This window comes from Megalobrama amblycephala, linkage group LG7 (assembly GCF_018812025.1).
Source record: "Megalobrama amblycephala isolate DHTTF-2021 linkage group LG7, ASM1881202v1, whole genome shotgun sequence".
Taxonomy (NCBI): domain Eukaryota; kingdom Metazoa; phylum Chordata; class Actinopteri; order Cypriniformes; family Xenocyprididae; genus Megalobrama; species Megalobrama amblycephala.
In genome coordinates this window covers 14,295,949-14,308,141 of record NC_063050.1, presented here as the reverse complement: position 1 = coordinate 14,308,141, position 12,193 = coordinate 14,295,949, and the positions used below count along the sequence as shown (strand labels likewise).

The 12,193-nt window shown below is 38.4% G+C and overlaps 2 protein-coding genes across 5 annotated transcripts in view; one reads left to right on the top strand and one right to left on the bottom strand.

Annotated features, from left to right (window-relative positions):
• LOC125271747 (NACHT, LRR and PYD domains-containing protein 12-like) overlaps window positions 1-12,193 on the top strand; it is a 1,137,836-nt gene that overhangs the window by 617,717 nt on the left and 507,926 nt on the right. The window lies entirely within an intron of this gene.
• Window positions 1-12,193, bottom strand: part of pkd1a (polycystic kidney disease 1a) — a 96,848-nt gene that overhangs the window by 55,222 nt on the left and 29,433 nt on the right. For both annotated transcript variants that reach the window (XM_048195966.1, XM_048195965.1), the window contains 4 exons: window positions 11,311-11,591; window positions 9,168-9,561; window positions 7,148-7,325; window positions 1,656-1,870 (listed from right to left, as the gene is read on the bottom strand). In XM_048195966.1, the coding sequence (XP_048051923.1) occupies window positions 1,656-1,870; window positions 7,148-7,325; window positions 9,168-9,561; window positions 11,311-11,591 (1,068 nt within the window). The remainder of the gene's footprint in view (window positions 1-1,655; window positions 1,871-7,147; window positions 7,326-9,167; window positions 9,562-11,310; window positions 11,592-12,193) is intronic.

Genomic DNA, 12,193 nt, shown 5'->3' with positions numbered 1-12,193 from the left:
CTTTATTTCTCACAAGTGTGACTTTATTTGTCACAAGTATGACTTTATTTCTCACTAGTGCAACTTTATTTCTCACTAGTGCGACTATTTCTCACAAGTGTGACTTCATGACTATTTCTCACAAGTGTGACTATTTCTTACTAGTGCAACTATTTCTCACAGGTGCAACTATTTGTCACAAGTATGACTTTATTTCTCACTAGTGCAACTTTATTTCTCACTAGTGCGACTATTTCTCACAAGTATGACTATTTCTCACTAGCGTGACTTTATTTCTCACAAGTATGACTTTATTTCTCACTAGTGCAACTATTTCTCACAAGTGTGACTATTTCTCTCAGGTGCAACTATTTGTCACAAGTATGACTATTTCTCACTAGTGCAACTTTATTTCTCACTAGTGCGACTATTTCTCACAAGTATGACTATTTCTCACTAGCGTGACTTTATTTCTCACAAGTATGACTTTATTTCTCACTAGTGCAACTATTTCTCACAAGTGTGACTATTTCTCTCAGGTGCAACTATTTGTCACAAGTGTGACTTTATTTCTCACTAGTGTGACTTTATTTCTCACAAATATGTCTTTATTTCTCACAAATATGTCTTTATTTCTCACTAGTGCGACTTTATTTCTCACAAGTGTGACTTTCTCACAAGTGTGACTATTTCTTACAAGAGTGAATATTTCTCTCAAGTGTGGCTTTATTTCTTACAAGAGTGAATATTTCTCTCAAGTGTGACTATTTCTTACAAGAGTGAATATTTCTCTCAAGTGTGGCTTTATTTCTTACAAGAGTGAATATTTCTCTCAGGTGTGGCTTTATTTCTTACAAGAGTGAATATTTCTCTCAGGTGTGGCTTTATTTCCTACAAGAGTGAATATTTCTCACAAGTATGACTTTATTTCTCACTAGTGCGACTATTTCTCACAAGTATGACTATTTCTCACTAGTGCAACTTTATTTCTCACAAGTATGACTTTATTTCTCACTAGTGCATCTATTTCTCACAAGTGTGACTTTATTTCTCTCAGGTGCAACTATTTCTCACTAGTGCGACTTTATTTCTCACAAATATGTCTTTATTTCTCACTAGTGCAACTATTTTATCACAAGTGTGACTTTATTTCTCACAAGTGCGACTTTATTTCTCACAAGTGTGACTTTCTCACAAGTGTGACTATTTCTTACAAGAGTGAATATTTCTCTCAAGTGTGGCTTTATTTCTTACAAGAGTGAATATTTCTCTCAAGTGTGGCTTTATTTCTTACAAGAGTGAATATTTCTCTCAAGTGTGGCTTTATTTCTCACAAGTGTGACTATTTCTTACAAGTGCCACTTTATTTCTCACTAGCGCAACTATTTCTCACAAATATGACTTTCTCACAATTGTGACTTTTTTCTCACAAGTGCGACTTTGTCTCACAATTGTGACTTTTTTATCACAAGTGTGACTTTATTTCTCATAAGTGTGACTTTATTTCTCACTAGTGCGACTATTTCTCACGAGTGCAACTTTATTTCTCAAAAGTGTGACTATTTCTTATAGTGTGACTATTTCTGTAATATACTGTAATGACAGTATACAAACTGGGATGCAGCTGCAGACTTCATGCGATCCAGAGGTGTGTGTGTTACTATGGGGACGTTTACCTTGGCGTGTGAACTGGCAGACAAAAGCTCGTTTGGCAGTGCAGGGGTGCGAGCTGGGCTGGCCGCTGCTGTCCAGTGACACGCACACTTTTCCAGGCTGCAGAGTGGCCCGGTCCCTCGTGCCCTCCTCCCCTGCCTGGACCTCAGAACCATCCACCCAGCGCAGGACTCGTGGAGAATATTGATCGCTCAAACCCAACCACACACCACGCTCACTGCAGCACACAGAAACACAGACATCATCACAAATGAGATCCAATATGAGTTGTTTCTGGGCCTAAAAGAAAAAGCTAATTTAAAAAAGGAGAACAAAAAAACAAACATTCCTTCTATTTTCCACAGATTCAGAAAGACATGAATAAATGATGACAGAATTATCACTCCCGGCTGAACTATTGCTTTTGCTCTACATATAATCTCATTACCAACCAGGAGTAGAGACTGAGATTTTAAAGAGATGTCATCTGTGATTTTTCTTTCCTACAATCTTCCCATTGGAAGCAAACCCACACAGTACACTAATGCGAGGCGAATGCGCTCTGAATGTTTTATGCATAGCGCGTTCAGAGCTTCAATAACCCTAATAAAGCAGCAGCCGATGGGAATGTGCGCCTTGATGACGCGTTATTGAACCCGACGGGATGTTGATCATTTTGAAGTTTCATTTGCCTTCAAACAACACATAAAAACAGTGATGGAAACCAGAACCGAACGAGCCACGGTGCAAAAATCACAGAATAACGTCATGCATACGACAACGGCTCAATGCTATTTATTTCCTAAGAATTCCAGCAAAAATGTATTGGATAATATCATAATCCAATTGATAATCTAATTTGCAATTAGTCATTTTGATATTTTAATGCATTTTAGAGCAAGGTTATTACCATTAACTAAAACAACAACTATTAGAAACACTTTTCTTTATTAAAATAAAGTATGAATAAAATAAAATATAAAAATATTAGATATAATTAGAAATATTATAAACAATTAAAATGAATGATTATGAATGATTAATATAACACGAACACAATATATATATATATATATATATATATATATATATATATATATATATATATATATATATATATATATATATATATATATATATATATATATATTATAAGATACAAATAGGCTTTACAAATAAAAGCTAATTCAAAATATTAATAAAACAGTACATAATACTGTTTTAGAGTAAGATGTTCAGCTTAATAGACTAATACATAATTTATGTTTGTGTAATCTTACAAAGATTAATAAACACCATGTAGATTCATTTGTTTAGTAATGAACAGTAAGGCATGCTGCTGTTATAGCAATTATTTAACTGTGTGACAACTGCATTCCTAGATGAAGAGGGAGGGTCACTGGTCCCAGTGTGACTGTCCCGCCCGGACCGCCGGTAGTGACGCCACAGCCTTTGACAGGCCAATTACGCCACACACACACACACACACACACACTCTCACGATTATACTGGGCTTGAGCCAATGTCTCACATCTGTGAAAACTACAAACAAAAAAGAAAAAAAAATGAGGAGGGACAAAAAAAACATGACTCTTTCCGCCAGAAAAGGAACAATAAAAAGTGAGTGGTCTGTTCGCTTATGTGTTCTTACATAAGAACGTGTGTATGTGATTTGGAGGTATGTGGTCCATCTGGATCAGGTTAAAAGAGACAGAAAACACACTTCCTTCAACACTCGTTGTGTCTGTCTGCAGTTCTCGCTCTCTCTCACTCTGGTCAGTGGAAGCTCTGCCCTCAAATTAATGATGGGTGTGGAACAGAAGACAGGAAACACACACACACACTCGCATAGATAAACACACACATAAACACACATAACTGGCGTCTCCTCCCTCCTGGAGTGTAACGTATTTCCACAGCTGTGTTTCAGCAGATGTTTAACACCAGTGTGTGTGTGTGTGTGCGTGTGTTTCACACCTGTAAACATTCTGTCGCTGAAGAAGAAAGTCACACACACGCAGTCAAGAGTTGGACACTACTTATAACTTATTTTTTTAACCTTAGACATTTTAATAATATTAAAGTCATGAAAAAGCTGCATGACTGTATGGGAATGACGCAGTTAGCAAAACAAATGAAAACTCTCTTATATTTGAGCTTTTCTTTTTCTAGATTTCAGTTCTGCTCACTTCGAAAATTAATCAGTCAACATGAGGTGCATCCTGGGATGCTTTTAAACACTAGTGTGGGAGAAACATGCATGTTTGACACCTGATGATGCTTTACCTTCCAAACCATTGATTTAAAAATGGATAAATAAAAAATATTTTTTATACTTAAATAAATAATTAAATGAATAAATGAACGATCCAAATCATCAAATTAAAATTAAAAATAAATTTAACAAATTTAAAATTTAAAAAACTTAAATAATTAAATGAAGAAGTGATGAAGTGAATGATACATAATTTTCTAGGCATGTCCTTTGTTCTATCCTCATACTACTGGGCCATTGCCATTGTCAAGGAATATGTTGATCATCGTTTGTAATAATTTGTATAAATGCACAAAAATATAGTTTAAATGTGTAAATAAAAAAATAAAAAAACTAATTTCAGTATTTAAGGAGGAGCCTTTAGATATCATGAGGAACAAATTCAGTCAAAACAAATGAAGTATCCAAACTTTGACTGGAAGTGTGTGTATGTACATCAACTCTAGTTAATTACATATTTAGAAACAGAATAAATGAGTGAATATCAGAATTATAAGTTTAAGACTAAAGCGTGATGGCAAAGAAAGCAGCCGTGTAAGGGTTGATTTATCAGCATAAGATCACATCAGTGCTAATGCTGCCCTCCAGTCATGTCAGGATGATCGCTTCTACAAGATTAGCACATATGAACACCTCCGCAAGGCCATCATTACCAGTGGGGATATTGTTCCCTGAGTTTTAGGAGTCAATTAAAGAATCTGGAGGAAGCACATCGCTCATATTTAAGTTGTGATTGCGAATAGAGACAGCAATTTAGTCTGCGTACTGCTGATGAATAATAACAATGATATTCACCAGAACGGACTATCCATTTAGACCAATCACGTCCAAATAAGCTATTTGTTAATATGACGTTTACGAGCCTGTGAATTTGAAATCATGATATATGCAGCAAAGCTGAAGCTCATTCCAGATTTAGACAATACAATCAATTTCATAATTGATGAACTTTGCAAAATTAACACTGATATCTTCCTGTTTATGACTGTGAAGCTGCTTAGAAACGATCTGTTGTATAAAGCGCTATATAAATAAACGTGACTTGTCTTGAATTGATCAAAGAAACGTAATGTGTGTTTAGACTTGGTGGTCAGAATTTCGGTCCAAGCAAAAGTAATAAATACTGATTATCTCATGAACATGAACTCCGAAAACAAACCAGGATTTACAGTTTACATGCTCAGCCGAGTCGTGAAAGCATGTGCATCTTATTTTTCAGATCTGGGATTGGGTAAATGTCAGCTTGATCTCTGGACGCAAACATGTGGGTTCATTATAGAAAACAAAACGGGCCATCAGCAGCTCTCTTCACTTCTGGTGCTGAGAAATGAGGTGCTCAGTGGACAAACACACCAAAAGAGAGGAAAAAAAGAGATGGAAACGACAAACAAGATGAAGCAAAGCCAGAATTTTTCCATTATGTACATAGATTACGTTGCATGCCGAATCAGAGGCCATGCACTTAAAAAAAAAAAAAAAAAACTTATTTTGTTTTTTTGTCTTGTTTTCCACAGCAGATAAATACAAAGTTCTGTTATGAAACTCTAGATGGAGCAAGCTAATAGGTCCTTAACTCAATCTCCTTGCAATCACATTATTCTCTATAGAGCACAGCTGATTGGCTACTGACACAGCAGGAACCAATGAGCTCGCTGCTCAACTTTCAAATACTTAGTCAGCATTTGCTGTAGCAGTTTGCAGCATGCTTTCAGAAACCCTCCACCTTCCCCAGCTCCACCTGTATAGATCTGCTACAGGTAATTTATGTATGCTATATTGTACAGCAGCAGCATGTCTTGCTTACTCACAACAGTGTGTCGTGTCTGTATTGGAAGTAGCAGGTACCGTACTTGCTCTGCAGCAGCTGCAACAGCAATAACTAACAGCAGCAGCAGTAGTAACAGCAGCAATAACAGCATATTCATATGCATATTCATGTTTGCGTTCTGGAGAACTTCAAATGTATCTATTTGCAATGTGTTTTTGCAGCGGTGAGCAATGCAGCCAATCACAGACGTAGCTCTTGACCTCTTGAACGCAATGGCCAATCAGAGGTGTTTAAGTTAGTCAGAATTCCCTCACCGCTCAAAACGGCAGAGTTTTTATTCAGTGCCGAGTTATGCAGGCTCACAAAACCTCTCATTAACATACAAAGTGTAGACATGATCCAAGTAAGAGATTTATTGTGCATTGTTGCTGACAAAGCATCAGCGTTTTAGTGATCGTTTTAGTGGCTTGCTTTTGAGGTTACAGCCTATATAATCCACTATTTTATAATCCACTTTTTCATGCTGCTCAGAGGGCTGACGGCCAATTGCATGCTGCAAAGTTTCAGAAGTGACATCTACATATAGCTAAATGCCGGATTCGCTCTGCACGGGACAGAAATATCATGTAAAAATAGTAGCGCATTAAGCAATGTAAAGGCTTCTAAAAACCCTACCTTTATGGTTAAGTTTAGTTGCTTGTAATTATGCATAATATATTATTACTATAGTAAGTACATGTAAAATAAGTAACAAGCACACTAAAATAAAATGTTACCAAATCCTGAGGAAGAAAATCATTTTTATGCAGTGTGTGTGTGTGTGTGCGTGTATGTAATGGTCTCACACAACCAATGTTCTAATGAGACACTTTGTCACATTATAAGACACATTTTTTGGTTCTGAACCTTCTGGCCTGTTCCTGTGAGGAACTCACACATTCAGTCTTTTCGCTGCAGGTCGTCAGATGGGCAGCACTCAGAGACTTTTAAATGCATTTTAAAAAGACATTTCCCATGATGCTTTGCTGCTGTTTCAGAGTAAAGTTCTAGAGGAAAAAGTCGGGGTCAAAAAGCAGCACAGCTCTCAACGGAAACATTGCATTAGCAGCGGAAGTCATTTAACCCAGCATCTTTATGCCATTTCGAGCTGGCTTTGATGTAACAGTGAGTTATTTAAAGGTGGAATGTGTCATTTCTGCTGCACATGGAATTTCAAACAGTCTGATTTCCCTGACTGGACCGCACATCACAATACTGACTCATCAAACGGTGTGAATTCAGGGCAGGACTATTGCTGTACTGATTATCAAATCACACGAAAGCCATCAAGACACACAAAGAGAAACAAGGAGTTACAGAATCTTCCAAAAAAAAGTCAAAGTTCCAAAGAGAAAAAATTTGGAATTTAGAATGAAAGCCTACAGAGGTGTTGGAAAAGATCATTTCTAGCAGTTGAAGAGCGTCTGACTCACTGTGTGATTCGAGGGGCCAGAAGGTCCCGCACGATTTGGGAATGCACCACGGCGAGCTCCCCCCCACGAGCTGAACAATTCCGACGTGCGTCTGACCAGCTGACTTCTTCCGACACCAAGAGGAAACAGCGGGACGAGTCAGCGTGATGGACCGCATCTGGCAAACACAGCGGCTCCGCTAAAGGGAGAGAAAGTTCATTAGACTTTATTAATACTGTTTATGACCAGTAACGTAACAAAGTTTAAAAGTTTGGGAGAATTTTTAATGTTTTGGAAACAAGTCTCTTATGCTCACCAAGGCTGCATCTATTTCTATGTCACATGATCCTTCAGAAATCATTCTAATATGCTGATTTGAAACATTTCTGATTATTATCAATGTTGGAAACAGTTGTACTGCTTCATATTTTGGTTGAAACTTTGATACATTATTTTTCCAGGATTCTTTGATGAATATTTATTTGAAATAGAAATCTTTTGTAACATTATAAACATATTTACTGTCACTTTTGATCAATTTAATGTATGCGTGCTGAATATAAGTATTGATATAAAAATAATCTTTCTGAACCCAAACACCTGACCAGTAGTGTAAAATAATATAATTAAACAGAGAAAAAAGCTAAAATATTTTTAAAAATACAAATGTAAAAAATATTAACAGGCATATTAGGAAAATTCACAATTTTGTGAATGCATAAACAACAGCAAATATTAATAATTAATTAATAAATATGCTAAAAATGCTGTAAAAAATTAATAAAAATATATAACCATGAAGTGCATATGAACACATCAAAGAGATTTCAGTGCAAAAAAAACAACGGCAATAATTCTCTGAACAAAACACTTTATTTATTATTAACTATTACTTTTACCGTTAATCTATATTAAAGGGGACATTCAGTGTCTGACGGTTTGAACAATGTAAGGCTGAACACCGTTACTGACAATCCTCATTTTGTCTGCGTGAGATTCTCCAGCTTTGTTGTTGTTGAGCAACCGAAGCGCGAGTTGTTAAAGCTCCGCCCTCTGGGAGCAGCAGCTCATTTGCATTTAAAGGGACACACACAAAAACGCTGTGTTTTTGCTCACACCCAAATAGGGGCAAATTTGCCACGCTATAATAAATGATCTGTGGGGGATTTTGAGCTGAAACTTCACAGACACATTCTGGAGACACCAGAGACTTAGATTACATCTTGTGAAAAAAGGGGCATAATAGGACCCCTTTAAATGTCATCTGTGCCATATTTACTGATGAATCTAATCAGACACCAACAACAAACTATGTGGGAAATGTTTTTTTCTCCATTTTAAAAGTTGAAAAGCCTGTTTATTCTATATGGTAAGTGGCATCAGACATAGTTTTTCCCCGCTGTCCATCACCATCAGAAAAGAGCCGTGACGCAGCAGCACTAAAGCATTCGGACACATCAGTGAAGACTTTCTCTGCTTCTGTAACTCGCTTTCTTCTCGTTCTGCCTCTTGGGATCAGTGCTGTGCGCTCTTATCTGTTCTCTCAAAGCAAACAATAATGGACAGATCTCTGCAGGCCTGATAAACAAACGAGGAATCTTCACATGCCATCGCTCGACAGGGACACTCATGCTTTGTGTAAGAGAGGGGACATTTATGGTTTGATAGATCATGAAAAGCGTGATATTTTAAGAGAGAGCACATGGTAATTTTAAAGCGTGTTATATCTGAGCTGTCCTGATGTGAGAATGTGTCATCAAGATTATGCCATTTGTATGTGTTTAAGTACAGTAGTGCTCCAAAAAGAGCTGACACAAAGCCTGTTTCAAAACATTATGCTACAGATGAAACACTTCAATATGGCAATGTGTGATTTTATTATGTGATTTTATGGCACAGGGACGAGTATAGTGAAAAAACCCATTCAAAATGACAGAAATGTTTTTTATGAGTTACACTAAATGTAATAGTAATAAAACACTGATTGGTGTTAAATTGTGCTCTTATATCTCATATATCATATCATATCATATTTTCATACCTCTCGCTATCTCTCGCCCATCCTTATGGATCATCCAGTCCACGGTTATGCCCACTCCGCCCCAGTTGACCAGAGAAAGCTCCGCCTCCAGGCTCTGATTGGCCACGATGAGTGCAGGGCAGTGGAGCTCGAGTCGAGGGGGCAGTTCCACACTCACGGTCCCCTGAGCGACGATCTCCTGGTGACCCGCTGAGACGCTCACTTGAGCTTGGTAGCTTCCTGGGAGTCCGTACTTGTGCCTCGCCGTGGTGTTGGGCGTAGAGCTGTTGACCCGGGGCGAAAGGTCACCGAAGTCCCATGAGAAAGAAGCAGGGAAGACGGAGGAGGCGACAGACAGGACGGCCTCGGAATGGACGGACACGCGGCGGGAAGGAAGAGAGGCGGAGAAATTCACCTGTTGGCACAGAGTGTATTTAAATTATTATGACACACTAGATTATTAACGTTTTTGAAAGAATTTGGATTCATTACGACATCACAGCCTTAAAGGATTAGTTCACTTTCAAATTAAATTTTCCTGATAATTTACTCACCCTCATGTCATCCAAGATGTTCATGTCTTTCTTTTTTCAGTCGAAAAGAAATGAAGGTTTTTGATGAAAACATTCCAGGATTTTTCTCCATATAGTGGACTTCAATGGAGCCCAAACGGCTGAAGGTCAAAATTAGTTTACAGCGATCCCAGATGAGAAATATGGGTCTTATCTAGAGAAACAATCGCTCATTTTCTAATTTATGAGCAATTGTTTCTATGCTCATCTTGAACTAGCTCTCTTCTTCTTCTCTATTTGAATTCCAGCAGTGTAGACACTGCTAAGTGTATTACTGCCCTCCACAGGTCAAAGTTTGAACTAAATTGTCATATACAATATGCTAGTGCAAGTATATAATAATTAGTTCAAACTTTGACCTGAGGAGGGCAGTAATACACTTAGCAGTGTCTACACTGCTGGAATTCAAATAGAGAAGAAGAAGAGAGCTAGTTCAAGATGAGCATTTATTGTTAAAACTTATATAACTTATATATTTTTTTTTAGAAAATGACAGATCGTTTCTCTAGATAAGACTCTTATTCCTCGTCTGGTATCATTTAAAGCTCTTTGAAGCTGCACTGAAACTGTAATTTCAACCGTTTGGAGGCCATTGAAGTCCACTATATGGAGAAAAATCCTGTAATGTTTTCATCAAAAACCTTAATTTCTTTTCGACTGAAGAAAGAAAGACATGAACATCTTGGATGACATGGGGGTGAGTAAACTATCAGGAAATTTTAATTTGAAAGTGGACTAATCCTTTAATCACTCAGTGATCACATGACTCTAATCCAGAGGTCTTCAACGCTGCTCCTGGAGACCCACTGCCCTGAAAATTTCATATCCAACCTGCTTCAGTTTGTGATTTTAAAGTCACCATGAAATCAAAACTTACTTTTTTTGGCTTTTAGTATGAATATGAATATGTTTTAGTATAAAAATTCACATTTACAAGATATAAGCATTCAAAACATACAGTCTCTCACTTCCGCCAATATAAATCAATGATTTTGATGACATCACTCTACACTTCAGCTTCTCATCAGATTTTCTGCCCAATCAAATGTTCTCTGGAATCTGAAGCATCCCGCCCCCTACATTATAAACAGATGCTGAAGCTGCGGCTAAAATCGGTCACACATTTACTATTAACTACACAGTAAATGGCACATAGTGCACTATATAGGGGATATATAGGGATTCAGACAGTGTAAATATGCTTTCCATTGGGACAAATGAAGTCTGGTTTCACATTAGTGTCACACGAACCACCGCAGCACACACACTGTCTGCTCCCGTCCAGAAACACGAGAGCACAGAGCGGATCTTATGTGCATTATTGGACATTTTATAAAAGGGGAGGAGCTGCTCTATATGTCCCCTCCCCATCTTCCTCTTATAGTGGAAATTCCTGAATAACACTGCACATTTCAAGGCCTTTCAGTGGGCCTTTAAAGTGATCCTGAAGAGTTTGGTCAGCTGGTTCAGGTGTGTTTGATTAGGGCTGGAGTTGAACTCTGCAGGACAGTGGGTTGAAGACCTCTGCTCGAATCAACTCAAGAGGAAGAGCCGTTCTGGTCGTGTTCAGTACTGAATCTCTTCACACGGACCTGAAACACGTCCTGCGCCACAGTCCAGTGACAATCCTTCATGACCAGTGGGTTCGAACAGGCGGCCGAACAGTGGGACTCGCTGATGTGATTGAGCTCAGAGTTGGTGCTGCACAGACACTCTCTCTGCTGACCCAGACCGCCGTACCGCTGGTTCTCATGGAAGCATTTGGAGTTGCACACATCTCGCGAGAACGGCCCGGGAGTGGAGGAGGAGAAGATGACCAGCTCCACGCCTGCTGCGTGCTCCTCGTCCTGCAGACAGCCCGCGTATGCCAGGCCTGAGTGAGAGAGAGAGAGATGGGAATGACCAATTCGAGCTGTCAGTTAACAAAATCTGGTATTACTTTTATTTGAGGTCTTTATGTATCATTTCTCTGCATTTCTCCTCTTCTCTAGTTTGCTTCCTAATCTAGTTGTCTATTATGAATATTCTTGGCTCTTGTTGTTACATCCACCAGCTGCAGTGCCCATGATCTCCACCAGAGGGCACTCCTCTCGACTCCCTTGATTTCTCATCATGAACCTCAGTTCCCATAACCCATTGCCTGGACTCATTATGTTTGATTACTTCCACCTGTGTCTTATTATCTTGTTAATGCCTGGCTATTTTAGCCCTGTGTTTTTACTCTTTCTTTGCGAAGTCTTGTATGTGTTACACTGCATTTCTGAGTGCTAGTTCTGGTTTTCTGTGTCATGGTTTTGATCTTCTGCTTGTCTCCCTGGATTTCCTTGTTATATCCATGGGTATTTTCAAAACCGCAGCTTTTTCTATGCGGTTTGGCCATTCGTCCACACGCAAACGCAGTATCTGGTCACTGGAACCGAACACTTTTGAAAACACCTGCCAGGGTGAAGATTTTTAGAAACTCTGGTTACAGTG